The sequence below is a fragment of the Anolis sagrei genome, chromosome 2 (genome assembly GCF_037176765.1).
Source record: "Anolis sagrei isolate rAnoSag1 chromosome 2, rAnoSag1.mat, whole genome shotgun sequence".
Lineage (NCBI taxonomy): Eukaryota > Metazoa > Chordata > Lepidosauria > Squamata > Dactyloidae > Anolis > Anolis sagrei.
The window spans coordinates 14,172,817-14,200,784 of record NC_090022.1 but is presented as its reverse complement, the minus strand read 5'-3'; the positions used below and the strand labels follow the sequence as shown (position 1 = coordinate 14,200,784).

Genomic DNA, 27,968 nt, shown 5'->3' with positions numbered 1-27,968 from the left:
CTAATCAAGCTGGTCAATGTCAACATTCACACTTCCCTCAAGCTGACAAGAGTTATTTCTCTCACCCTGGACATTATTCCACAGTTATATAAACCCCACTTGGAAAGGAAGGAAAGGAGGGAAAGAAGGAAGGGAAGGAAAAGAAAAGGGAAGGAAGGAGAAAGAAAGAATGAAGGAAGGGAAGTAAATGAGGGAAGGAAGAGAAGGAAGTAAGGAGAAAAAAAGAAGGGAAGGAGGGAGGAGTGAAGGAAGAAAAGGAAGGAGAAAGAAGGGGAAAAGGAGGGAGGGAGGAGGGAAGGAAAGCAAAGGAGGGAGGGGAGGGAGGAAAGAAGGAAGGAAAAGAAAAGGGAAGGAGAAAAAAGGAAGGAAAGTGAAGGAGGAGAAGGAAGTAAGGAGAAAGAAGTAAGGGAAGGAGGGAGGAGTGAAGGAAGAAAAGGAAGGAAGGAGAGAAGGGAAAGAGGAAGGAAGGGAAGGAAGGGAGGAAGGAAAGAAGAAAGGGAAGTAAAGGAGAAAAGGAAGAAAAGGAAGGAAGGAAAAAGAAGGGAAAGAGAAGGAAAGGAGGGAGGAGGGAAGGAAAGCAAAGGAGGGAAAGAAGGAAGGGAGGAAAGAAAGAAAGGGAAAGAAGGATGGGAAGGGAAGGAAGGAGAAAGAAAGAAAAAAGGGAAGTAAAGGAGGGAAGGAGGAGAAGGAAGGAGAAAGAAGGAAGGAGGAGTGTAGGAAGGAAGGAAAAAGAAGGGAAAGAAGGAAAAGAGGAAAGGAAAGCAAAGGAGGGAAAGAAGGGAGGGAGGAAAGAAAGGAGGGAAATAAGGATGGGAAGGGAAGGAAGGAGAAAGAAAGAAGAAAAGGAAGTAAAGGAGGAGAAGGAAGTAAGGAGAAAGAAGGAAGGGAAGGAGGGAGGAGTGAAGGAAGAAAAGGAAGGAGAAAGAAGGGAAAGAGAAGGAAAGGAGGGAGGAGGGAAGGAAAGCAAAGGAGGGGAGGAGGGAAAGAAGGAAGGGAGGAAAAAAGGAGGGAAAGAAGGAAGGGAAGGGAAGAAAGGAGAAAAAAAGAAGGAAGGGAAGTAAAGGAGGGAAGGAAGAGAAGGAAGTAAGGAGAAAAGGAAGGGAAGGTGGGAGGAGTGAAGGGAGAAAAGGAAGGAAGGAAGCAGAAAGAAGGAAAGGAGCAAAGGAAGGTAGGGAAGGAAAGAAGGGAAGGAGAAAGGAAGGAAGGGACATGGAGCGAAGGCAGCTGGGCAGCCGATTTCCCTCTTCCTGCTCCTCCTCCTCGCCTTCTCCTTCCTCGGAAGTTGCGTGTCGAGTGGGCGGACGTGTGAATGCTGCGGTTGGAGGGGGAGAGGAAAGGCTGGGACTTGCAGTCTCTTCCTGGCCCCTTCTGCCCCCCGTTCCCACCCAGGAAGCATTCAATCTGGAAGGAGTTTCACTCCTACTTCCTCCCGGTTCCTGGTAGGCAGGCTTTTTGGGTTGCTTTTGGTGTAGGAAGAGGGCAGGACAGACTTGCTTAAGTCTTCGGATTTGGGGCGTGGGGTGTGTGTGTGTATCATCCACACTATGGAGCGAATGCAGCTCGACACCGCTTTAGCTGCCCTGGCTCCATGCGATGGAATCCTGGGAGTTGTAGTTTGGTGAGGTCCCAGCACTCCTTTGGGCAGAAAAGATTAAAGACCTTGGGAAACTACAACTCAGAGGAGGGCAAAGGCAAGCAAATCAGGCCAAGGAAATGCCTTGAGCCGGAAACTCCTTGAAGGCACACAACAACAACAACAACAACAACAACAGGGAATTTCAGCAAGTGTTGACATAATGCTCTACAGTAGGCATGGGCAAACTTTGGACCCTCCAGGTGTTTTGGACTTCAACTCCCACAATTCCTGACAGCCGGTAGGCTGTCAGGAATTGTGGGAGTTGAAGTCCAAAACACCTGGAGGGTCCAAAGTTTGCCTATGCCTGCTCTACAGCCAGGGAAGCAGCCATACCTCTAGTTCCTACAACTAATTCACATTGACTGCCATGGCTCAAGGCTAGGCAATCATGGGAGTTATAGTTTGGTGAGGCACCAGAGCTCAGTTGGCAGAGAGGGCTGAAAACCTTGTGAAACTACATTTTCCATTGGGCCGTAGCCTTCGAAAAAAGGGACATCTTCATTGAAAACCTTTATTCATAATAGTAATAATAATATTAGGTTGCAGTGAGATTTCCAGGCTATCTGGCCATGTTCCAGAAGCATTCTCTCCTGACGTCTCACCCACATCTATGGCAGGCATCCTGAGAGGTTGTGAGGTCTGTTGGAAACTAGGAAAGTGAGGTTTGTATATCTCTGGAATAATGCCCATGGTGGGAGAAAGACTACTTGAGGCAAGTGTGAATGTTGCAATTGGCCGGCTTGATTAGCATTGAATAGCCTTGCAGCTTCAAAGTCTGGCTGCTTTCTTTCCCCTGTTGTTTCCCCATGTCAAACAACAGGGGAATTCCAGAAAAGAATCAATCAAGGCCAGCTAAAACCTCCCAACAAATAATTCCATCTTGATTACCATTGAATGGCCTCGTAGTTTCAAAGCCTGGCTGCTTTCTTTCCCCTGTTGTTTGACATGAAACGCTCAGAGCCAACTAACACCTCCCAACAACGGATTCCCTCAGGCAGAAAGCAGCCAGGCTTTGAAGCTGCAAGGCCATTCAATGGTAATCAAGGTGAAATTATTTGTTTGGAGGTGTTAGCCGACCCTGATTGTTTCATGTCAAACAACAGGGGAATTCCAGAAAAGAATCAATCAGGGCCAGCTAAAACCACCCAACAAATAATTCCACCTTGATTATCTTTGAATGGCCTTGTAGCTTCAAAGCCTGGCTGCTTTCTGCTTGGGGGAATCCTTTGTTGGGAGGTGTGAGCTAGCCCGAATTGTTTTATGTCAAACAACAGGGGAATTCCAGAGAAGAATCAATCCAGGCTAGCTAACACCTCCCAACAAAGAATTCCACCTTGATTAGCATTGAATGGCCTTCCAGCTTCAAAACCTGGCTGCTTTCTGCCTGAGGGAATCCTTTGTTGGGAGGTGTTAGCTAGCCCTAATTTTTTCATGTCAAACAACAGGGGAATTCTAGAGGAGAATCAATGCAGGCCAGCTAACACCTCCCAACAAAGAATTCCACCTTGATTAGCATTGAATGGCCTTGCAGCTTCAAAGCCTGGCAGCAGTTATTTGAGCCATGAAAGCCTTTGACAACGCATAATAATAATAATAATAATAATAATAATAATAATAATAATTTAACTGCAGTATGGCTATATATGTTGCTGCGACCCTACAGGAAACCAATCACCAAGGGGGGGGGGGGTCCTGAGGCCGAGAGTGTGTGACTTGCCCAAGGATTTTCATGGCTGAAAAAGGATTTGAATTTAAGGCTCTTCCTACACTGTCATATAATCCATATTATCAAAGCCGAAAATCCACATTATATGATTTGAACTGGATTATATGAGTCTACACTGCCATATAATCCAGTTCAAAGCAGATAATCTGGATTTTATATGGCAGTGTAGAGGGGGGCTAAGACTGATTGATTTCCTACTTTTTGCCTCGGCTCCCCACCCTTTAATTTTGGATCATTCTGTCCTTTTTTAAATTCTTGTGTGTTATTGTCTACTTGTGAGTTGTATTAATTGTATTGTTTATCTTGTTTATTGCTTGTTGTTTTTGGTGTGTTGTTGGGCTTGGCCTCATGTAAGCCTTGGGGAGATGGTGGCAGGGTATAGATAAAGTATTATTATTATTATTATTATTATTATTATTTTCTATCCCTTCTTTCTCTGCAGTGATTCCCAACCCATGGCCTTCAACTCCCAGAAATCCTAACAGCTGGTAAACATCTGGTAAACCTGGGGACCCATGGGTTGAGGACCACAGCTCTAGGAAGAAAGACACTCCAGTTTCACATATTTTGGGGGAATAGGCTCAGGAGGCTGCAGGACCACTAATAATTGCCACATTTTGGTGTTTTATCAGCCTGGAGTGCTAGAAGAGTAACCTAGAACACAGAAAAACCATCTTTTGGTGCTCTTAGGAGGATCCGAGGGGATTGAAAGCCGGCTGGAAACTACGTTGAGCCTGAAGCACTAGAGGCCCAGCCTGAAAGAAGAGAATCCACCCTTTTGTTCTCTGTGTGTTGAGGAGATTGAAAACTAGATGAGAAATTGGTCCGGAACCCACCATCCAGAAGAAGGTTTTGATCCGTCTGCTCCCAGCGAGCAAAAAATGGTGGGAACAGAACGAGGAAAAGGACCGAACAGAGCACACAAATCCTCCATCGTTGTTCCACCCAAACACACGGGATGGGGAACATCACAGGAAGGTAAAGAGGGGATGCAACAACGCTGGGAAGCCCAATGGCAGGAGTTCCTGAAGACCCTGCAGCCCATTCACACGAGCGAGGAAGACCCGATGGTGCTGGAATCCTCCCCGTGGGATGATGCCAAGGCCTTCCTGGCCTCCTTTGAGCAAGTGGCCAAAGCCTGTCGGTGGCCAAAGGAAGAATGGGTGACCCGTCTCCAGCCGGCTCTGAGCGGAGAAGCGGAACAAGCCTACGGTATCCTGGAAGCTGGAGACCGGGAGGATTACGGGAAAGTGAAGGCGGCCCTCTTGCGCAGGGATGGCCTGAGGATGGAGGCACAGCGGCAGCACTTTCGGCAATTCTTCTGCTCGGAGTTTGAGGATCCGCGGAGAGTCTACAGCCAGCTTCAGGAGCTTTGCTGTCGGTGGCTGAAGCCGGAGAGGCGCAGCAAGGAGCAGATCTTGGAGCTGCTGATCCTGGAGCAATTCCTGGCCGTTTTGCCACTTGAGATCCAGAACTGGATCCGGGAAGGAGGGCCGGAGACCTGCGCACAAGCGGTAGTCCTGGTGGAAGACTTCCTAACAAGCCAACGAGAGGCCGAAGTAGGCAAATGGCAGGTGGGTTTTCCTCTCTTTGCGTGCCCGTCTCAGCTGCCAATGAATGTACAGTACAACCCTGGTATCCCCCAAGGATTTTGCATGGATAGGAAAAAGTAAATGTTTCCCCTGACATTTAGTTGTGTCCGACTCTGGGGGGTGGTGCTCCATTTCTAGGCTGAAGAGGCGGCATTGTCCATAGACACCTCCAAGGTCATGTGGCCGGCATGACTGCATGGAGCGCTGTTACCTTCCCACTGGAGCGGTACGTATTGATCTACTCACATTTGCTTGTTTTCGAACTGCTAGGTTGGCAGAAGCTGGGGCTAACAGCGGGAGCTCACACCGCTCTCCAGATTTGAACCTGTGACCTTTCGGTCAACAAGTTCAGCAGCTCAGTGATTTCACCCACTGTGCCACTGGGGCTCCATGGGAGGTGGCGGCGGGATGTAAATAAATAAGAATTATTATTATTATTTGAAAAACAATAAGATGAGTCCACAGCACTCTGCTGGCTGTTGTTTTAGATCACACGTCGGACACTTCCCAAGTGTCTGGGACTGTGTGATGTATCGGCAAATAATGCGTGCAGATCCCAGTAAGGTGGCCTTTTGCAGCTGGCAGATGGTAATTTTGTCAGCGCCGATAGTGTTTAAGTGCAGGCCAAGGTCTTTAGGCACTGCACCCAGTGTGCCAATCACCACTGGGACTTCCTTGACTGGCTTGTGCCAGAGTCTTTGCAGTGTGATCCTTAAATCCTCATATAGTGTCAGCTTTTCCAGTTGTTTCTCTTCAATCCTGCCGTCACCTGGGGTTGCAACATCGACAATTCATACTGTGCTTTTTAAGACGATCGTGAGGTCAGGAGTATTGTGCTCCAAACCTCTGTCTGAATTTGGAAGTCCCAGAGTAGATTGACATGTTCAATAATAATAATAATAATAATAATAATAATAATAATAATTATTATTATTATTATTATTATTATTATCTGGGTGTTTTGTATAATGCAGTTGGTTTGGAAATAAACAGATTCAAATTTTGTTTTTTAAAACAGAGGTACATTGAATTTTGATAAGATCTTGATACATTGGCATGGAACTTTCAAAAAGGTTTTTTAAAGAAATGATACTTGGGAAGCAAAGAAGACTAGGCAAGAAGGGTGTGGATTCATAATGAACAGTACTGGTCTTTTACCTCTTCTCTGTGTCGGGACCTTTGTCATTTCCTTTCAGGGTCCATTGCAAGAGGTGCGCCTAAACTCCCAGGAAGGAGAAGAGGATCCTTTAAGGGACCTGCAGGATCAGGTCTACAAAGAAACCAAGCACAACAGTGTTGGAGAGATCAATTTGCTGGGTAAGAAGTCCTTAATTGAGGTGGAACTCCTAAAAATACAAAGTGGAAGTGGGAAATGTGACATTTATTTATTTATTTATTTATTTGCAGTATTTATATTCCATCCTTCTCACCGCTCAGGAGACTCAGGGCGGATTACAATGTACATATACATGTCAAACATTCAATGCCATTTATACATACAACATATATAGACAGATACAGAGGCAATTTAACATTCCAGCTTTCCGGCTTCATGAGGGCATGCTTGATTCCAGCCACAGGGGGAGCTACCGCTTCACCGTCCACTTGTGACACCGAGTCCTTGATGGAGTACTCCCTCATTCTTACGCACGCTGCTGGAAAGTTTTATGGTGTCGTAAATTTGTTAAATCAGCCTCCCTGCATAAATGTCAAATTTGCATCTATCAAATTTCCTACTTGACAGATACAACTGTCTTTCAGGCTGAATAGGTCAGCAGCAAGCTAGACTTACTCCGACCCGGGCTGGCTTCGAACTCATGACGTCTCAGTCAGTAGTGATTTAATGCAGCTGGCTACTAACTGGCTGCGCCACATAAAAACAGTATTGACACCCAGGGAATTGGAGGCACTGTCCCAGTTCAATTTTTGTCTTTAAACACCAGCATCGGCACTGCATTGCATCAGTGGCGCAATGAGTTAAACCCTTGTGCTGGCAGGACTGAAGACCGACAGATCGGATGTTCGAATCTGGGGAGAGTGTGGATGAGCTCCCTCTGTCAGCTCCAGCTACCCCACGAGGACGATAAAACGTCACAACATCCAGGTGTCCCCTGGGCAACATCCTTGCAGACGGCCAATCCTCTCACACCAGAAGCGACTTGCAGTTTCTCAAGTTGCTCCTGACATGAAAAAAAAGTACTGAAAATGCAGAGTACCATTTCCCACTTCTTACTTTTTGCACCAGGTATTGTTTATTGCCAGTAGTAAAATAAAGAGATGTACTACACCCGAGGTTAGGGGCACGGATTGCTGTGAAAATGGGAAAATACAAATAAAATATTGGTGCCTTTTCTTAAAACTTAAGAGAACATCTCTCTAGAAATGTCTACGTATCCCAGCACAACTGTGGCCAAGCTCTGCTGGATGCTGAACATGGAATCACATTGGAGGACCTAGAGATTTCTAGAGAGAGCATTTTTAATTAAATCCATGGATACTAAATCCGCAAAAGTCAAAACTGCAAATATAGAGTGATAGATTGTTTATTTTAAAGTATGAAAAAGCTGTGATAGTGCAGTGAGATGTCCTCTCCTGGCAGGAGAACATTCCTTCCCTTTGCGGCTTGAAGTCCATGATCCTCCACCAGGTTCTAGTCTTCTAATAATTTTATTGGTGGCTGCAATCCGAGTTTTCTTTCCCTGGACTTACTAGCATGACAGGAACCCCCAGTGGTGCAGTGGGTTAAACCCCTATGCTGGCAGGACTGAAGACCGACAGGTTGCAGGTTCGAATCCGGGGAGAGCATGGATGAGCTCTCTCTGTCAGCTCCAGCTCTCCATGTGGGGACATGAGAGAAGCCTCCCACAAAGATGATAAAACATCAAAAAACATCTGGGCGTCCCCTGAGCAACGTCCTTGCAGACGGCCAATTCTCTCACACCAGAAGCGACTTGCAGTTTCTCAACAGGCTTGGTTGATTCAAAATAAATAAATAAATAAATAAATAAATACTTGAATGTAGCGGATGCTGGTGCTTTGATTCTAAAGTCACTTCCGAATTTTTTTTTAAAAAAATTCAAAACTATCAGAAACTTCCGAATCAATATGTTAATGCGGACACGCATGCGCCGTAAGAAAAAAATAGCACTGACACTGGGGAAACTTCAGGGAATTCCCCTCCCTCATTTTTAGACCAATCCTGACAAAACTTGCTACAGTGGTAGAACAGATGGACCACTGTTAGCTCACCAAATTTCATAACATGGAATTTTAGCAAATTTTTATCCATGGATTTTTAGCAAATTTTCAAAGTTTTTATAGAATTTTTTTTTAATAATAAAGAAAATCTGTTCCTGGTTTGTAAGTGTTATTTCCTTTTTCATTGGGTGGTCTTTACTTTGAAAGTAGTTGTTCTACTCCAGAAACTTTGTTTGTGTGGCACAAACTATGTTAAATTGGTGGAGAACAGAAATCACAGTACAGACCCCATCAAGGGACATCTAGACTGACCCCCCCCCCTTTTTTTAGGCAGAAAAGCACCATCCAAAGTCTCCTGAAATCAGTTTGCTTCCTCTACTGAGGGGACACTCAAAACACATCCGTTTATTCTTTTTTGAAGATGCAATCAATGATTTTATTTTATCATTACTTACTGATGTAAAGGGCTGGCTAACTGTGGCTGGCTACCCCAGGCAGGATTATTTTTAATATATGTGTGTTATTGTGATAATTTTATGCTTATGTTGTTTTATGTCATGCTGTTTACTCTGTATGTTTTAGTGATGTTACTTAGAAACTGCCCTGAGTTCCCCTCGGGGAGATAGAGTTTTCTTATTTTATTATTGTTCATGGTAATCAGGCCAAAGTGATTTGTTTTTTAAAGCAGTTTATGTTCTTTTGGCTTTGCCAAAGTTGCTTATTGCTTTATTGCCTTCTTTAGACACCTTTGTAGATTCAATCGGTTTATTTTATAGTTCCGAAGACCGCTACAGACAGCTATTTTTGGGTCCTTCAGCCATTTTCGCTAATGAGCAGTGGGGCAGTGTGGGAAATGTACTTTAACATCAGGGCCTTTTGCAATCTCTACCATTGGGGGCCTGGCCTTCACAAACTACAGTTAAAGATGGCTGTGATTGGCTATGCCCACCTCATCCCTCGTTGCATTGCCAGCGGAAAGAATGAGATGTTAAAAGTTTTTAGGCTTTACCAAAGTTGCTTAATGGTTGTAAAAATTAAAATAACCTTGGGAGACATCCGAACATTACATAATATTTCCGGGGAAAAAGTAAGTGGTTCAAATTCGGATTCCCCCTCCCCCCAACCTTTCCTGCATGGTTCAAAACTGCATCGGAAGTCCAAATTCATATGTTTCCTTCCAACTTTCAGGCTTTTCCGAAGGAACCTATCCAACCCTACTGGCCAAGCAAAGCCAATCGCACCATAATGTTGTGGTCTTTGCAAGTCTTCATCTTCTTAGAAGCACAGAGTTCCTCATTAGTTTCCAGACCTTTCATTGTCCTGGCCTCTTCCTCTAGAGTAGTGGTTCTCAACCTGTGGGTTCCCAAGTGTTTTGGCCTACAACTCCCAGAAATCCCAGCCAGTTTACCTACTGTTAGGATTTCTGGGAGTTGAAGGCCAAAACATCTGGGGACCCATAGGTTCAGAACCACTGCCTAGACCCTTTTCAGTCTATCCCATGTGATGTAGCTTTGTCTGACCACATGCTCCTCTTGTGTACAGGTTTTGAAGGGAAAGGAAAACAGCTTTCCTTCTGTCCACTCCAGAAATACATTGAATTTCTTCCTTTTGTATCTTCCTTCCTTTTTCTTTCGACCTTGTAGGCAGTGGGATCAAAGGTCCAAGTCACCCGAGTTCTTTGCTTCCTGCAGAAGGTCAGGGAATGGCTGAAGCTGGTCCAAGTGAGGTAGGTGGCATCAATTTGTTAAGGCCAAAACTGCTCTTTATACGATCTGGAGAGAAAAGGGAATATGACGACCCCCTTTGTTCAAATGAGAAGAAGAAATTGTAGCACAAAGCCTGTCAAATGCAGGCGGATTTAGTTTAGGAAACAAGCTTACTTGAGCTTATTAAGGCAAGCAAACTATTTATTTATTATTTACAGTGTTTATATTCCACCCTTCTCACTCCACAGGGGACTCAGGGCGGATTGCAATGCACATATACATGGCAAACATTCAATGCCATTTTTAGACATTCAACATATATAGACAGACACAGAGGCAATTTAACATTCCAGCTTTTTCTGACTCCATGAGGATACGCTCGGTTCCGGCCACAAGGGGAGCTGCCGGCCATGCTGCCAGGTTATTTGATGAAGCCTCCGGTGGCACAGTGGGTTAAACCCCTGTGCCGGCAGGACTGAAGACTGACAGGTCGCAGGCTCAAATCCGGGGAGAGGTGGATGAGCTCCCTCTATCAGCTCCAGCTCCTCATGTGGGGACATAAGAGAAGCCTCCCACTAGGATGACAAAAACATCAAAAATCATCTGAGCGTCCCCTGGGCAACATCCTTGCAGACGGCCAATTCTCTCATACCAGAAGCGACTTGCAGTTTCTCAAGTCGCTCCTGACATGACAAAAAATAAATAAAATAAAATTGATGGAGTACTTCCTCATTCTTCTGCATGCTGCTGGAAGGTTTTATGGCATTCTAAATTAGTTAAATTAGCCTCCCCACATAAAGTAATACCTACATTTCCTACTTGACAGATGCAACTGTCTTTCGAGCTGAATAGGTCAACAGCAAGCTAGACTTTTAATAGTCGGGAGCCTACTCCAACCCAGGCTGGCTTCAAGCTCATGACCTCTTGGTCAGTAGTGATTTAATGTGGCTGGCTACTAACTAGCTGCGCCACAGCCCAGTCCTATATCATGGTTATTGTCATGACTGGTGAATATTAAAAGCATTCTATTTTTATAGGTAACACAATAAAGCCATCTGTTGGGGGTGCTTTGATTGTGTGTTCCTGCGTGACAGAATGGGTCCGGACTGGACAGCCTTTGGGATATTTTCCAACTCTACAATTCTGTGAATTAAACCAGACTTGCTCCCCATTTGTCAGGATACTGCATACATTACAGTTATTGCGGTAATGGGATTCCGCTTTCCATGAGACTGCAGCATTAAGGTTGTTATCGTATTACTCAAGGTGAAATCCCTCTGAAATGAATGGCACATACTTTTCCGTAAACGTATGTAGAGTTTCCTTGCAAATCATGGATGCAAATTAGACAGCATTCGATTATAACTCCCGGCATCCCTAGCCATCTTAGGAAGCTAAGAGTTACAGTCCAACAGGTCCTCCTATCCCCTTCATTAAGGCTAAAAGAAGACCCATTTCTCCCATTGTTCCTTATGCATTTGTAAAAGGATTGATGAGAATAGATATTCTTTGTTCACCTTTACCTAGATTTGAGTAGGAAATTGCAGGGATGTCTTTCTGTTTCAGGGATTGGTGAGCCTCAACAAGGCCGCCGTGGTTGAGCCGTCTCCGATGCAACCTGTCCAACGGACCATGTTTTGGCAAGTCCTGCAGGAGGAAGGTGGAAATGCAAACTCCTTGGGTAAGTTCTGCTCCAGCCCATAATATAATTAGTAGACTGCTCTGGAGTTGAGCTGCCATCCTTGGGATCTTGTGAGCGTACAAGCAAGACATCCTGGAAAGAAGTGACGAGTGGAGGACACGAACAATGGCTTCAAACTACAAGAAAGGAGATTCCATCTGAACATTAGGAAGAACTTCCTGACTGTGAGAGCTGTTCAGCAGTGGAACTCTCTGTCCCGGAGTGTGGTGGAGGCTCCTTCTTTGGAAGCTTTTAAACAGAGGCTGGATGGCCATCTGTCAGGGGTGCTTTGAATGCAATAATCCTGCTTCTTGGCAGGGGGTTGGACTAGATGGCCCATGAGGTATCTTCCAACTCTTATGAGTCTATGGAGTGCCATAAGCAGGTTTCTGTCCTGGGCCCAGTTCTGTTCAACATCTTTATTAACGACTTAGATGAAGGGTTAAAAGGCCTGATCATCAAGTTTGCAGATGACACCAAATTGGGAGGAAGAGCTAATATCCCAGAAAATAGGAGCAGAATTAACAGATTAGAGAGATGAATGGCCAAAACTAGCAAAATGAAGTTCAACAGGGACAAATGCAAGATACTCCAGTTAGGCAGAAAAAAATGAAATGCAAAGATACAGAATGGGGGATGCGTGGCTCGAGCAGGACGTGTGAAAAACATCTTGGGAGTCCTCGTGGACAACAAGTTAAACATGAGCCAACAATGTGATGCGGCGACTAAAAAAAGCTAATGGTATTTTGGCCTCCATAAATAGGAATATGGTGCCTAGATCCAGATAAGCCATGCTCCCCATGCTCTTTTGCCTCCCATTTTATGAATGGTTGCCATTGCCCAGAGCATCGCCTCCTGGCTACAATGGAGAGTGGAAGGGGGTTTCACCCTCCCGCTCGGGAGAGAGGCAGCCAGTCAAGAGAAACTGCAAAACAAAGCAGAGATAGCTAGCAAAAAAAAAAGGTGTGCAGTGCCTTTAAATCTCTCCTCGCTTCTGCCTCACCCTTGGAACTCGATATACATATATAGCGTCCCTACTTCGCGGATTTTCACTTTTCGCGGGTGGTCCTGAAACGGAACACCTACGATAAGTGAGGGAACACTGTATCCTGGAGATGAGACCTAGTCTAAACATGAAATTTGTTTATGTTTCATAACATTTTATACAGTATTTTAATAATTATGTTCATGAAACAAATTGCATGAACATCCTGGAGAAATGGAGTCTGTGAACAATGGGAGGTGGAGAAAGGAAAAGGGGATCCGAGAACCTGATTGTTTATCTTCAGAGTCATAGTCCATCACTCAAACTACTTTGCCATGTTAACTGAATTATAAATATTCCCTCTCTCTTCTGTTTCCTTGCTTCCGGAATCAAGAGGGAATTTTGGCACCCAAACCTGATCGATCTCCCCACCCTCCAAAAGAAGAGACGTTCCACCAGTTCCCAGTGGGATGTGAGAGGCACCCAGGACGCAATTCAGGTGATAAGACTGAGCATTTATCTTGACAATTTCTTAATGGAGGAAAAAAATATATATCTATGGATTATTTTGTGATCAGACAGGATGCTTCTGAATGCCACTTGTTAAGGAACATGAACCAGAACATGTGATTGTATTTCTGTCCTACTTGTGGATTTCCTAGAAGTGTTTTGTTGGCCAGTTTGGGATTATTATTATTGGGTTGTTGTAGGTTTTTTCGGGCTATATGGCCATGGTCTAGAGGCATTCTCTCCTGACATTTTGCCTGCATCTATGGCAAGCATCCTCAGAGGTTGTGAGGATACTTGCCATAGATGCAGGCGAAACGTCAGGAGAGAATGCCTCTAGACCATGGCCATATAGCCCGAAAAAGCCTACAACAACCCAGTGATTCCGGCCATGAAAGCTTTCGACAATACATTATTATTATTATTATTATTATTATTATTATTATTTTCACTATTTCTATCCTGCCTTTTCAGCCCAAAGGCAACTCAAGGCGGCTTACAAATTGGCAGCAATTTGATGCCACAACAGTTGTAAATACCATTAAAACTTTTAGCATAACATAAGAAAGATCCTTATAGAAAACCATTAAAACTATGTCTTCCTATTAAACTCATTTTCCAGTAGCATCATCTAAGTTGTTCCATGTTCACTCTTTCATAGTACCATGTTGATTTATTACGCTGCAGTTCCAAAAGCTTGTTTGAAGAACCAGGTTTTTACTTTTTTCTGGAAAGTCAGGAGGGAGGGGCAGATCTAATATCCCTGGGGAAGGAGTTCCACAGCTGAGGGGCCACCACTGAGAAGGCCCTGTTCTCTCATCCTAGCCAGGCGTGCCTGCGAAGAAGGCGGGATCGAGAGCAGGGCCTCCCCAGACAATCTTAAATTCCTAGATGGTTCATAAGGAGAGATACATTTGGACAAGTAAGCTGGGCTGGAACTGTTTTGGCTTTATAGGCTAAAGCTAGCACTTTGAATTGTGCCCAGTAGCAAACTGGCAGCCAGTGGAGCTGGACCATTTGAAGCTTCCAAACAGTCTTCAAAGGCAACCCCACTTAGAGCACCTTGCAGTAGTCTATACGGGATGTAACCAGAGTATGGACTACCGTGACCAAGTCAGACTTGGCCACAGTAGAATGCCATGGCTCCCAAATTTTGGTCCTCTAGGTATTTTGTACCTTAGCTCCCAAAAGTCCTGATACTTGACCGATCTGTCAGGGTCTTTGAAGGCCCAAAGACCCGGGGGAGCATAGGTTAGGAACCATGGACTAGAGATATTCTTCTGATGTCAAATTCGACAAATACACCTCTCCCTTTTCTCTACAAGAAGCACCCATTTTTTGATATCATTAGCACAAGAAGATAATATAAATTCTGTATTTTCATTAAAAAGTGTTGAAGACTTTTAGAAGATGGCATTGAGCTTCCTTCATTGAAATCAGGGTTACAAGTGCCAAGAGAGGAAGACCGCAATAGGGAGTTGTAGTTATAGGTGAGCGAAGCCAGTCCAAACCATATGCAAGCAATGAAAGAAATTTGTTGTCGAAGGCTTTCGTGGCCGGAATTACTGGATAGCTGTGAGTTTTCCGAGCTGTATGGCCGTGTTCCAGAAGCATTCTCTTCTGACATTTTGCCTACATCTGTGGCAGGCATCCTTAGAGGTTGTGAGGTCTGTTGGAAACTAGACCCTTCTGAAACCCCCTCGCAACCCCTCCCAGCGGTCCCGATCCCCAGGTTGAGAAACGATGAAGGACAGGCTGGATGGCTGTCTGTCAGGAGAACTTCATTGGTGACTTCCTGCCTTGCAGAATGGGGTTGGGACTGGATGGTCCTTTGGGGTCTCTTGCAATTCTTTTTAAAAAATAATCATCTTTATTGCAAGATTTTTAAATGATTATACGTTAAAAAGGTTTAGGATTGGTTGTGGTAGGGATAGGGAAGAGTGAAAAGAGAAAAGGGAGAAAAATATGATTAAGGATTGAGGGGTTGGGGGTTTGTCTTCTGGTCCATTCCACAGGGAGTTTGTTTTGTTTCCCCCCTTTCCTTTCCTTTCCTTTCCTTTCCTTTCCTTTCCTTTCCTTTCCTTTCCTTTCCTTTCCTTTCCTTTCTTTTTCTTCTTTTCCTTCTCCTTCTTTTCCCTCTCCTTCTCCTTCTTCCAGCTTTCACCTATTCTGTTTTCTCTACTTAATTTTTCTCTTGCTTTTTATTGTCAAACCTCTTACCAATACTACTTTGTTCGTACAAAATTAACTAGCCATCCCCTGCCCAGTCTGGTGATCTTAAAAATATACTAATGAGAAAGTGTTGGTTTCTAATATTTGTAATTTCTTTCTGCTTGTGGGTAAACATATTTCTTGTTGTTTCTTTGTCAGTGTTGATGTGGAGATTGTCTGGTTTGCCTACTCTGGAACATGCAACATAGAATCGTCCTTCTTTAGGGATCTCTTTCAAATCTATAATAATACATCTGTCATATTTATTTATTTATTTATTTATTTACATACAACATTTTTATCCTGCCCATTTCAGCCCGAAGGCGACTCAGGGTGGCGTACAGATTGGCAACAATTAGATGCCATATAGAAATACATATATAAATAAAAACACATTATAAATACATATAAAATCCATAAAAAACTATAAAACTATAAAAATCAATACAAAAATAATGTCTACCAATCCAAATTCCTCATCCATTTACATAGCCTTAGCTATTCCATGTTCGTATTACAAGTTTGTGTTAATTGGTCACGCTGCAGCTCCAAACGCTTGCTCAAAGAGCCAGATTTTAACTTGTTTTCGGAAGGTCAGGAGGGAGGGGTTATACAAATATATATTGTGTGTGAATCATATCTATCTATATCTATGACTGGATGGCTCTTTGTCAGGAGGACTTAGATTATGTTTTCTTGCCTTGATGAAGGGAGTTGGACAAGATTGGCCAGGGCCGGCTTCCGGTGCCCTGCGGAGACTACAGAGGCCCAGGGCAGCCCTGCAAAGACTGCCGGGCAAGGTGGGGAAGCTGGCCCTGGCACAGATGGGAGAAGAGAAGGTGGCTATAGAGAGGTCATCAAAGGCAGTGACCCACCAGCGCCAATAAATTCATATTTATAAAAAAAATACATTTTTTAAAAAAACCGCAAAACAGCAAGTCCGCGTAAGGCGAACCGCTAGGCGACGAGGAAACACTGTACCTTTAATAGGGCTGCCTTGACAAAATGGTTGGTAAAATTCTTTTCCACCTTTGCCTTTTGGTACCAAAGGGACGTGTGCCACTCTCGACGTAAATCAAACCCTTCCAAACTTAAAATTTTCCTTTTGGTTAGCGTGGCCTAGTCCTTCACCCATGTCAGTGCACATGCTTCAAAGTAAATTTGTAGGTCCGGTAAGGATAGCCCTCCCCTTTTTTTGAGTCGGTTAGTATCTTGCAATTCTATGATTCTCATTCTCACTGCTGACAAATGCCGCTACAGACCTGTTCTCTGTCTACAGGTGACAAAAAAGGAAACAAGTTCAAGACAGAGGGTTCTCCGTACGAGCTGGAGGAAATGCCCAGGACACAGCCAGAGACGAGCCAGGGGAACGTGCCAGTGACCGACGAGATGCTCAAGGAAAGATGTGAGTCCAACCAGGGGAAAGGGAAGGAGCCTCTGAAGGCTCAGCATGAACCCAGCAACCTCCTGGGAGGCCTTGGAGCTGCTTGTAGTGACAAATACACAGGGCATAACAATGGGGGGCAGCCTTTCTTCCCAACCTGCCACAAATCAGGACTTGTGAAGCTTACTGGAGAGAACCAATACATAAACCCCACTCTGGGGAGAAACAGGCAGCGCAATCCCAACTATCGGAGAAAACACGCAGAAGAGAGATTGCACAAAAATCCCGAGGGCAGGAAAAGCTCAAGAGGAAATCTGCTTGGACACAAGAACAGAAGTACGGAAAAGTCTTACGGCTGCCCCGAGTGTCAGAGGCACTTTTCTAGCCTGTCGCATTTGAAGACCCACGTGCAGATCCACACGGGAGAGAAGCCGCACAAGTGCCTCGTGTGCGGGAGCTGCTTCGTCCAGAGGATCAATTTGATCAGGCACATCCTGGTTCACACGGGGGAGAAGCCGCACAAGTGCCCCCAGTGCGGACGCAGCTTCTCTCGCAAGGATCAGCTTAGCCGGCATCAGAAAACTCACAAAGGGCAGAGGAGCTGAGGATGGCCTGTGTCTGGATGAGAAGCGTGCAAAGGGTTATCAGAGAGTGGGTGATGGACTTACACCAACGAATTCCCATATCCATGTGTGAGTGCCATTGCATCTGTAATCCAAACAGTACTGTCCACACCGTGATACTTGCAGGGTACAAAACAAACATAAGAAGAGAAGGATCCCCCAAACATCTGATTTTTAATTTTTTTTTCATGTCAGGAGCAACTTGAGAAACTGCAAGTCGCTTCCGGTGTGAGAGAATTGGTGGTCTGCAAGGACTTTGCCCAGGGGATGCCTGGATGTTTTACCATCCTGTGGGAGGCTTCTCTCATATTCCAGCACAAGAAGCTGGTGCTGACGGTCAGGAGCTCACCCCACCTTGAGAAACTGCAAGTCGCTTCCGGTGTGAGAAAATTGACGGTCTGCAAGGACTTTGCCCAGGGGACACCTGGATGTTTTACCATCCTGTGGGAGGCTTCTCTCATATCCCAGCACAAGAAGCTGGAGCTGACGGTCGGGAGCTCACCCCACCTTGAGAAACTGCAAGTCGCTTCCGGTGTGAGAGAATTGGCGGTCTGCTAGGACTTTGCCCAGGGGACACCTGGATGTTTTATCATCCTGTGGGAGGCTTCTCTCATGTCCCAGCACAAGAAGCTGGAGCTGACAGATGGGAGCTCAGCCCGCACCCCAGATTTGAACTGATGAGCTTTTGGTCAGCAGTCCTGCCAGCACAAGAGTTTAACCCACTGCACCACTGGGGGCTCCACATATAATCTAGTTTAAAGCAGATAATCTGCATTCAGAAAACTGGATTATACGGCAGTGCAGACAGGGCCCTAGTGTCTGACCAAACTTCAGATCCCAGGATTCCATAACACTGAGCCATGGCAGCTCAAGTGGTATGAAACTCAACTAATTCCAAAGCGTAGATAGATCCTGCTTCACTATGTGCAGGTCAGCGGTTCCCAACTTCGTGTCAGGAGCAACTTGAGAAACTGCAAGTCGCTTCTGGTGTGAGAGAGTTGTCGTCTGCAAGGACGTTGCCCAGGGGATGTCCGGATGTTTTGATGTTTTACCATCCTTGTGGGAGGCTTCTCTCATGTCCCTGCATGTGCCAGCAGGACTGAAGACCAACAGGTCAAAGGTTCGAGTCCAGGGAGAGCACGGATGAGCTCCATGTGTCAGCTCCAGCTCCCCATGCAGGGAACATCTGAGTGAGAACTGCAGTATGTTCAGTAACTAATACTCAAGTGTTGGGGAAGGAGGTGGAGTAGAGGAAAAATGGATAGAGGGAATGGAAAGGAGTGCTATGGAAAAGGGCATGGTTGACTATCTTGAGCAGGGAACAAGACAATCACTGCTGGAGTATTTCATTGCAGGTCTCATTTCTTCCCAAAGAGACGATTGGGACCTCAAGATATGGCTTTGTACAGAGGTGGTTTTTCAAGACTGTTATTGTTCTGATAGACAGCGGCTCTGCAAGGTCTTAGTTGGTTATCGGTTCCTTCTATTTGTTTTTGTATGTGAGTGGATTGACTCTTAACCTCCAAAGGATTCCCACAGCTTGTTTTCGAAGGCTTTCATGGCCAGAATCACTGGGTTGCTGTGAGTTTTCCAAGCTGTATGGGCCATGTTCCAGAAACATTCTCTCCTGACCTCTCACCCACATAATATGGTTCACAGCATATTATTTGGACACAGCAGATTATTTGAGAACACAGAAATGCTGGACCACTCTAACAACCACTATATCAGACTACACAGGGAAGCCACTGAAATCCAGAAGCATGTGGACAACTTCAACAGAAAGGAGGAAACCATGAAAATGAACAAAAACTGACTACCAATATTAAAAAAGAGCAACACTCTGAAAACAGGGGAATTCCAGACAAGAATCAATCAGGGCCAACTAACACCTACCAACAAAGGATTTCCCCAGGCAGGAAGCAGCCAGTCTTTGAAGCTGCAATGCCATTCAATGCTAATCAAGTTGGCCAGTTTCAACATTCACACTTGCCTCAGGCAGACAAGAGTTCTTTTCTCTCACCACAGATATATAAACCTCACTTGCCTAGTTTCCAACAAGCCTCACAACCTTTGAGGATGCCTGCCATAGATGTGGGTGAAACGTCAGGAGAGAATGCTTCTGGAACATGGCCATACAGCCTGAAAAACTCACAGCAACCCAGATTTTCTTTTGAAAAACATGGAATGTGTTTGTGAGAGCCATAAAAGTCCACAGAAAACCAATGGAAAAAGGCGTATTTTAAAAACTTTGTACTCTATATTTATTCCTGTACCCCTTCCTATTTCTTATATTTTATCAATAAAAATTATGTTTTAAAAAAAAGTCCACAGACAAACATGTAAGTCCAGAAGACCCCAAGGAAAGAAGATGGTGGAACAGTTTTTTCTCAGAAAGCTACTCTGAACGTGACCTTCTCCCCTTGATGAGATGCCAATATTGGGGGGCTATTCCTCACAGGGACAGAACTGACTCAGGGACCTATTGTTATTATTGACTGTTTTGGTATTCCATCAAAATTCATGTAGCCTGTATCCGATGTTTGCAGAATAATGCTGATAGAGATGCCAAGTAAATATGGAGTCCAGTGGTGGCGATTGTCGTCGTTCTCATAATCTGCAAACAACCCCCCCCCACACACACACACACATACACATTTTTGTGACGATGTTGAAATAACTTGCATGTCTAAAGCAATGTGGTTGGCTCCCAAAGGACAGTATTTTAATGCTGAGTTGCATCTTTTTCTGTGATAATGAAATGATGTTGTGATGTGTAGCTTCTAGAACAGAAGGTGGCAGAACTACTCTTTCATTCGTCTTAAGAGTTACTGTCTTTTCTCGATGGTGTTATGTTGGGGTGCGCTGTTGTGTCCTTCTTTATGGCCCAAAACCTCCAAGGTCTCTATTCAATCAGACATTAGAAGCAAAGCGATCATTCAACAGGTTTATTTGGCCAAATCATCCTGCCGGGTGAACAAGGGGAAAAAGGGCCACACCAAAAAATGGGATATAGCTTAGCTTTGAGCATACTTTGAGCATGTGCACAGACCATTTTCTTCACATCATGCCTCATACCTATCTCTTCCTTTGTTTCCTTTGCTGGCCCTTCAGGCGCCAGATCTTATCAGTGTGTGCTTTTTCTCCAATTCCCTCCTCCTGCATGTCATGAATACTTTTTGAACCTTCAAAATGTTATTTTATTCTGTTTTCAATGACACAGAGTATATTAGGCATGTCACAGAGAAAGAACATAGACACACAGACTCTAGCTACATTGGTTCTCAAATGCAACTCTGTGGTCAACTTATGCCAGTCTCTGATCATAAATTCATGCTAGAGACTGCAAGTTTCCTAGAGATAATATTTCTCTTGAAATTTCTAGATCCTCTGGTTTGACCCAGTGGAAGTTGACCATAAAGCCATCCTGGAGAAGCTAGATATTCTTGGATAGTAGTTCTATCAAATTAAAAAAATACCAATTTTATGAGTTGTAATTTTTCACTTTTGCAGGAGGGTTGAGTGTGTGTGTTTTTTTTAAAGGAAGGGGTGATTCTGGAGACAAAAGGAGTAAAAAGATGACTTCAGTAACAACAGCACATACAGTGTTCCCTCGCTACTGCGCGGTTCGCTTTTCGCAGAGTCGCAGTTTCGCGGATTTTTGCCTCCCAGTTTATGAATGGTTGCCGTTGCCCAGAGTGGCATTTCAATATTGCCTCCTGGCAACAATGAGGTGTGGAAGGGGTTTTTACTTTCCCCCTCAGGAGAGAGGCAGCCAATCAAGAGAGATTGCAAAGCAAAGAAGAGATAGATAGCAAAAAGAAAAAGAAAAAAAAAGTGTGTGGTGCCTTTCAATCTCTCCTCGCTTCTGTCTCACCCTCGGAATGTGATATACATATATAGCATCCCTACTTCGCGGATTTTCACTTTTCGCGGGTGGTCCTGGAACGTAACACCCGCGAAAAGTGAGGGAACACTGTATTAGGAAGGAAGACTAATGAGAAGTCAGATGAGCTTTAAGCAAGAGGGGATCAGAATCAGAGCTTGGAAAAGTTTTATTTCTTTTGTGGGCTACGATGTCTAAAAAACTTTCAGTTAATAGGACAAGTGTCCTTCCTAACTGGAGGATCCAAGGATTGGCCATCTGAAAGGGAAGCTTTCCTGACTCTGACCAGAACCTGGACCAAATTCCTCTCTCTTGTCTCTTCAGGTGACAAGAAGAGAAGTTGGATCATGGTGGAGACTTTTCATTATGGAGGAAATGCGATGGACAAAACACCCACAACGGTGCCATGTACAGAGGAAGGAAATATCCCTGCAGCAACCAAAATGGACAAGAAAAGATGGGCGTCCAATAGAAGACAAAGTAGAGACCTGATGAAATCTGACAACGAATACAGCATGTTCTCAGAAGGTTTTGGTCCTGAATGCAATGAGAGACACATTATGTACGTGAAGGATGAACTGCCTTTGTCCGCCGAGCCGGGTGGAAGATCCCATCCCAATTCAGGAATCATTATAAAACATGTTGAAGAGGACCAGCTTGGATATCCAACAGAGATGGAAATCTTCCAGGAAAATCCTGGAGAAAAAATGTATAAACACACAGAAACCTTTCCTGCCCTTGATCAGAGAGAACGTCCACTTGGAAGACACCAGAGTAGTCCAATAGGAGAGAATTCTTTCAGTTGCTTTGAATGTGGGATAAGCTTCTCTCAGCGGTTGCATTTGATGGCCCACCTGCAGATCCATGCAGGAGAAAAACCTTACAGATGCCTCGAGTGCGGGAACTGCTTCATCCAAAAGATTAGTCTAATGCGACATCAGAAGATTCATGCTGGAGTGAAACCTTACAAATGCACCGAATGCGGGAAAAGCTTCATGCAGAGCACGCATCTGAAGAGGCACCTGAGGATCCACACGGGCGAGAAACCTTTTGAATGTACGGATTGTGGGAGACACTTCTCTAGGAAAGATAAACTGATGGGGCATCAGAGAATTCACTGTGGTCAGAAAACCTAACTCAGTCCCCAAGTGTCAGAAAAGATGAGCCTGGGATGAACATCTAAGAATCGAAATAGGAGAGATTTATTAAACTTCTGCGTAAGGAAGAAACACCATTGAAAATGTCATTCACCCTGAGCTTGGAGAATTGATCACTACCTGAAACATTTTAAGTATGTGGAAAACTTTGGTTCCAAAGGGACACAGATGAATCCATGTTGGATATTAAACAAGTAAACAGAGAGAGAAAGATGAGTCCTATGAATGAATATGTGTAGGGTAGGGTTATAAATAGTTCCAAACTACTGTTTCTGTTATGTTTTGTCTCCAAGATGTGCAATTGGTCGGATGGAAGATGGCAAATGTGGCCTTCTGCCCTCTTGGTGGTTATGAAGCAGATTAAAATCATCAAAGACTTTCATGACTGAAATCACTGGGTTGTTACAGGTTTTTCGGGCTATGTGGCCATGTTCTAGAAGCATTCTCTCCTGACGTTTCGCCAGCATCTATGGCAAGTATCCTCTGAGGATACTTGCCATAGATGCAGGCGAAACGTCAGGAGAGAATGTTTATAGAACATGGCCACATAGCCCGAAAAACCGACAACAATCCAGATTAAAATCATTTTTCAAAATAAATTAATTTATATTTAGTGATTAATATATGTAAGAAGCTGAGTAAGGAATTATTTAAATAGGAGTCTAGTGTCTAGATCCAGGGAAGTCGTGCTACCCCTCTCTGCCTTGGTCAGACCACACCTGGAATACTGTGTCCACCACAATTGAAGGGAGATGTTGACTCTAAGATGGAATGTGTCCAGAGGAGGGTGACTAAAATAATCAAGGGTCTGGAGAACAAGCCCTACAAAGAGCAACTTAAATTGCTGGGCATGTTTAGCCTGAAGAAGAGAAGGCTGAGAGGAAGCATGACGAGGGCCATGGATCAAGATGATGGGAAGTCATAGGGAAGAGGGAGAAAGCTTGTTTTCTGCTGCCCTGGAGACTAGGACGCAATGGAACAATGGCTTCAAACTACAGGAAATGAGATTCCACCTGAACATTAGGAAGATCTTCATAACTGTGAGAGCTGTTCAGCAGTGGAACTCTCCGCCCTGAAGCATGGTGGAGGCTCCTTCTTTGGATGCTTTTGAAAAGAGGCTGGATGGCCATCTGTCGGGAGTGCTTTGAATGCGGTTTTTCTGCTTCTTGGCAGGGGGTTGGACTGGATGGCCCATGAGGTCTCTTCCAACTCTAGGATTCTATAATAACTGACATAGGAAAATGGAAGGATGACAATGAGATCGGGTGACGTTTTTAACAAGGCGACACTATGAATTTATATTTTATTGATATGTTTAATATCTATTATATGTTATGATTTTAATTGTATTGTGAGCATTGACTTTTACCCTGTTAACTGCCTTGAGTCACTACGGGCTGAGAAAGGCGGTATACAAATACAGCAAATAAATAAATAAATAAATAAATGATTATTTGACATGTAATAATGTAGAACAGTATTGATTGGGCTTGTCCCCATGTGAGCCGCCCAGAGTCCCTTTGGGGAGATGGAGGCAGGGTACAAAAATAAAATTATTATTATTATTATTATTTTACTGACACAAAAACACAGTATGTCACAGCAAACGAGATCTAGATGCTGGATTTCGTATAAAAAAATCACAAGTCGAACACTTCCCAAGCGTCTAGGACTGTGTGATGTATTTTCGAAAGATGCGCGCAGATCCAAGTAAGGTGGCCTTTTGCAGTTGACAGATTGTGATTTTGTCGATGTTTATTGTTTCCACATGTCAGCTGAGATCTTTTGGCATGGCACCCAGTGCGCCGATGACCACTGGGACCACCTGTACTGGTTTATGCCAGAGCCTTTGCAGTTCAATTGTGAGATCTTGATAGCGTCTGAGTTTTTCCTGTTGTTTTTCCTCAAAACGACTGTCACCAGGTATGGCGACATCAATTATCCAGATTTTTTTCTTTTCCACAATCGTGATGTCTGATGATGATGATGATTATTATTATTATTGTTATCCTGATGTGTGAACTTCAGACTCTAGTTCAAAATCCAATCCTCTGAAATTTTCTTTGGTACCATATCTCTGTTTGTGTGACACTCTTTAGTAGTTCCCCACTTTTTCACATGATTTTTGTCTATCCAAATGATTTAATACATTGCTGCCTTTAGCCTTAAGAGGAAATACACTGATCCAGTTGTCTCCCTTTGGTATACTGACCACCACTGCAACATCTTTTCTGTCTCAGAACTTCTTCAAAATTTAATTCAGCCCTTACGCTAACAAAGCTTCCCGGCCCTTATTCTAGAGTCAAAAGTGAAAAATAGTGAAATCATGACTTAGGAAGACCTGGAAGAAGAAAATGACAGGACTCTGAACAAGAAGTGACCAGAACTTAGACCAAATTCCTCTTTCTTGTCTCTTTAGGTGATGGAAAGAGAAGTTGGGTCAAGATGGAAGATCCTCCACCGGGGGAACCTTTGCCTATGGAAACACCTAAGGGATTGGAAGACATGTCTCCATGGAGTCTCCAGGTGACAAATGAAATCCACAAGCCGAGATGGGACTCCAAGGAACAAAAGAAGAAACTGGCATTGGAAGGAGAAAATAAATGCAGCGAGTTCGCAGAAGGACGCCTTCCTGAGGTCAACAAAAGCTGTGCCATGCAAACAGAAGGCGGAAAGTTCTTGTCCTCCAAACACAACAGAAGATACCACTACAATGCGAGGCTTATTGTGATGCACAACAAAGGAAACGCCTTTCCGTCTACTACTTGTGAACCGTCCACGAGCAGAAAAAGCCGTCTTGACATACAGGCATTAAGTCAAGATGAAAGCATTCGGACAAAAGCTAAGCCATACCAGTGCAGTCAGTGTGGGAAGTCCTTCGGACACCGGACAACGTTGACTAAGCACCAGAAAATTCACACGGGAGAGAAACAGTACAAATGCTCCACCTGTGGAAAAGGCTTTGCTTCTAAGGAATCGTTATTGATGCATCAGCGCATCCACACAGGAGAGAAGCCATACCAGTGTTCCCAGTGCGGCAAGTGGTTTCGGCAGAAGGTCCATCTGATGTGTCACCTGAGAGTCCACACGGGAGAGAAGCCCTTTAAATGCCCCAAATGTGGGAAGGATTTCTCTCGGAGAGATAAGCTGATCGGACACCAAAGTGTCCATAGGAGACAAAGGCCTGTGGCACATCCAGGTGGTGGGAAGAGCTAGAATCTTAAAGCAAGACTGCTTGAACATCAAACTGTTGACGAAGAACACTGAGAAATCATATCCAGCTTGAACATCCCTTACCTGGAAATCCAAACTCTGAAATACTCCACAATCCAAAAATGTTTGCCTGGGTGGATGTGATGGGAACACTTTTGCTTTCATTGTTCTCAAACTTTGTTTTATACGTGTAAATATCTCTTTATATAAAAATGTAGTGTTTGTTTGTGGGAGAAAAATAACTTAGAAACCACTGGTCGAATTGTGACAAAATTTCGACACAATACACCTAACAGTCCAACGAGTGTCCATCATCCCTAAAAACACACCAAAAAACAACAACAACCCAGCAGAACAGACTTGAACCCCCCCCCCCCCAAATACACCATATATACATACACACACACTCATATACATATGTACATGCACACATTCATACACGCACACACACATATATGCACAAGCACACATAAATACACACACACACATATACATATACACATATACAGTGATCCCTCGTTACTTCATGCTTCACTTTTTGCGGACTCGCTGTTTTGTTTGTCTGTATGGAGAGGTTGCCTCTGTGGATAAAGCTGGAGCCGAGGATTACATGAACAACATGTTCAAGGAGGGTATAAAGACTTAAAGTAGTGTATAAATAATAAAATAAATATAGTGTCCTTACTTTGTGGATTTTCACTTTTCGTGGGTGGTCCTAGAACATAACACCAGCGATAAGTGAGGGAACACTGTGTACATATATACACACGCACACACAAATATACATATACATATTCACATGTACACACAAATATACATATATACACATATATACATATACACATGCATACACATCCATATACACATACATACACACAAATATTCATATAGAAAAGCACACACATATACACAATATCCATATACACATGTAAACACACAAATATACACATATGCTTATATATACACCCACATATATATGCAAACACCTATATACACAAATATAAACACATATATACACACACAAAACACATATACACAGACTGGTTCACAGCAACGTGTGGCAGGGGACGGCTAGTTGTGAATAAAATTATCATCAGGCAATATGTAGAAGGTACATATGGAACAGAAGAATTTCGTGTTTAAATTTGGTCCCATCTTTAATGTTTCTTATGTATATGCAAATATTCCGAAATCTGAAATCTAGAACATTTCTGGGCTCAAACATTTTGGATAAGGGATATTTGACTGGTACTTTATACCCTTCAACATACCAGCAGCACCTTCATATACATAGATCTAAAGCTTTGTGTGTATGTTAGCACTTGACAATTTGAATGCAAAGTTCTAAATGGGCTCCGTAACTACATCTGGTAGTATGATAGTAGGTTCTTAGAAAACGTACCAATCCTTACTTGGAAATGGGAAAAGAAGAATGCAGGTTTATTTTGATTGGCCGGGCCTCCAGGTGGATCACTCCAACACATATTCCCAGCGAACCCGTGACCCATTCACACAAAACTCTTGGCTTACACTCAAATCATTCTTAAGGCATTACATAGTTTTTGTTGGTACAAAAACATCAGAAGAGATGATGCAAGTAAGGTGAAGTATACAAAGGACCTTCCTTTGAATATGTAATGTTCATAGAATCATAAGAGTTGGAAGAGACCTCGTGGGCCATCCAGTCCAACCCCATTCTGCCAAGAAGCAGGAAAATCACCTTCCAAGCATCCCCGACAGATGGTCTTCCACAAACATGAAAATGCGAGTAGATCAATTGGTACCGCTTTGGCAGGAAGGTAATGGTGCTCCATAGAATCATAGAATCAAAGAGTTGGAAGAGACCTCATGGGCCATCCAGTCCAACCCCCTGCCAAGAAGCAGGAATATTGCATTCAAATCACCCCTGACAGCCATGCAGTCATGCCAGCCCCATGACCTTGGAGGTGTCTACGGACAACGCCGGCTCTTTGACTTAGAAATGGAGATGAGCACCAACCTCCAGAGTCGGACATGACTGGACTTCATGTCAGGGGGAAAGCTTTACCTTTGCCTACTCTTAATTCATGTTACTATTGTTTAAACAATATGTTAAATGTTTTGATTAAAGTTTATTTTTAGATTAACATATTTTGTTATTATTGAACCTTATGGTCCCTGCTAACAAAAAAAATCAAAGTGTTCCCTGGTCAAAAAAGGGTTGGGAACCACTGATCTAATCCAAGCCCTGCCAAAGAAACCACGGAACAGGAGCAAAGACAAGAAGCTGTGTCATTGTCAGATCTTGGACTTTATTGAACAAGACTGGGTTGCTCTGAGTTTTTCTAGCTATATGGCCATGTTCCAGTAGCATTCTCTCCTGACATTTCTCCTGCATCTGTAGCTGGCATCTTCAGAAGTTGTGTTGGCAGTGAGGCAAGTGGGGTGTGTGTATCTATCTATCTATCTATCTATCTATCTATC

The 27,968-nt window shown here is 43.8% G+C and overlaps 1 protein-coding gene across 5 annotated transcripts; it reads left to right on the top strand.

The window, feature by feature from the left end:
- The first annotated feature begins 1,188 nt into the window (after positions 1 to 1,188).
- Positions 1,189 to 25,871, top strand: LOC132765951 (zinc finger and SCAN domain-containing protein 31-like). Of its 5 annotated transcripts, none has more exons than XM_067465247.1 (8): positions 1,191 to 1,439; positions 3,805 to 4,936; positions 6,151 to 6,271; positions 9,796 to 9,878; positions 11,425 to 11,539; positions 12,919 to 13,023; positions 16,522 to 16,647; positions 24,712 to 25,871. In XM_067465247.1, exons 2-8 carry the CDS (start codon positions 4,175 to 4,177, stop codon positions 25,506 to 25,508), a joined length of 2,109 nt encoding a protein of 702 aa, XP_067321348.1. In that variant the 5' UTR covers positions 1,191 to 1,439; positions 3,805 to 4,174; the 3' UTR covers positions 25,509 to 25,871. The 5 variants fall into 5 exon arrangements, with proteins under 5 accessions (XP_067321350.1, XP_067321349.1, XP_067321348.1 ...); XM_067465246.1 differs by lacking the exon at positions 24,712 to 25,871 and adding an exon at positions 21,460 to 22,746 and having other exon boundaries at positions 1,192 to 1,439; positions 3,995 to 4,936; XM_060760260.2 differs by lacking the exon at positions 24,712 to 25,871 and adding an exon at positions 21,460 to 22,746 and having other exon boundaries at positions 1,192 to 1,439.
- Positions 25,872 to 27,968: the final 2,097 nt, after the last annotated feature.

Coding starts and splice junctions, on each gene's coding strand:
- LOC132765951 (XM_067465246.1), top strand. CDS start 4,175: ATGAGAAATTGGTCCGGAACCCACCATCCAGAAGAAGGTTTTGATCCG. Junction 9,879..11,424: donor CTGAAGCTGGTCCAAGTGAG/GTAGGTGGCATC, acceptor TTTCTGTTTCAG/GGATTGGTGAGCCTCAACAA. Junction 16,648..21,459: donor CGAGATGCTCAAGGAAAGAT/GTGAGTCCAACC, acceptor TTGTCTCTTCAG/GTGACAAGAAGAGAAGTTGG.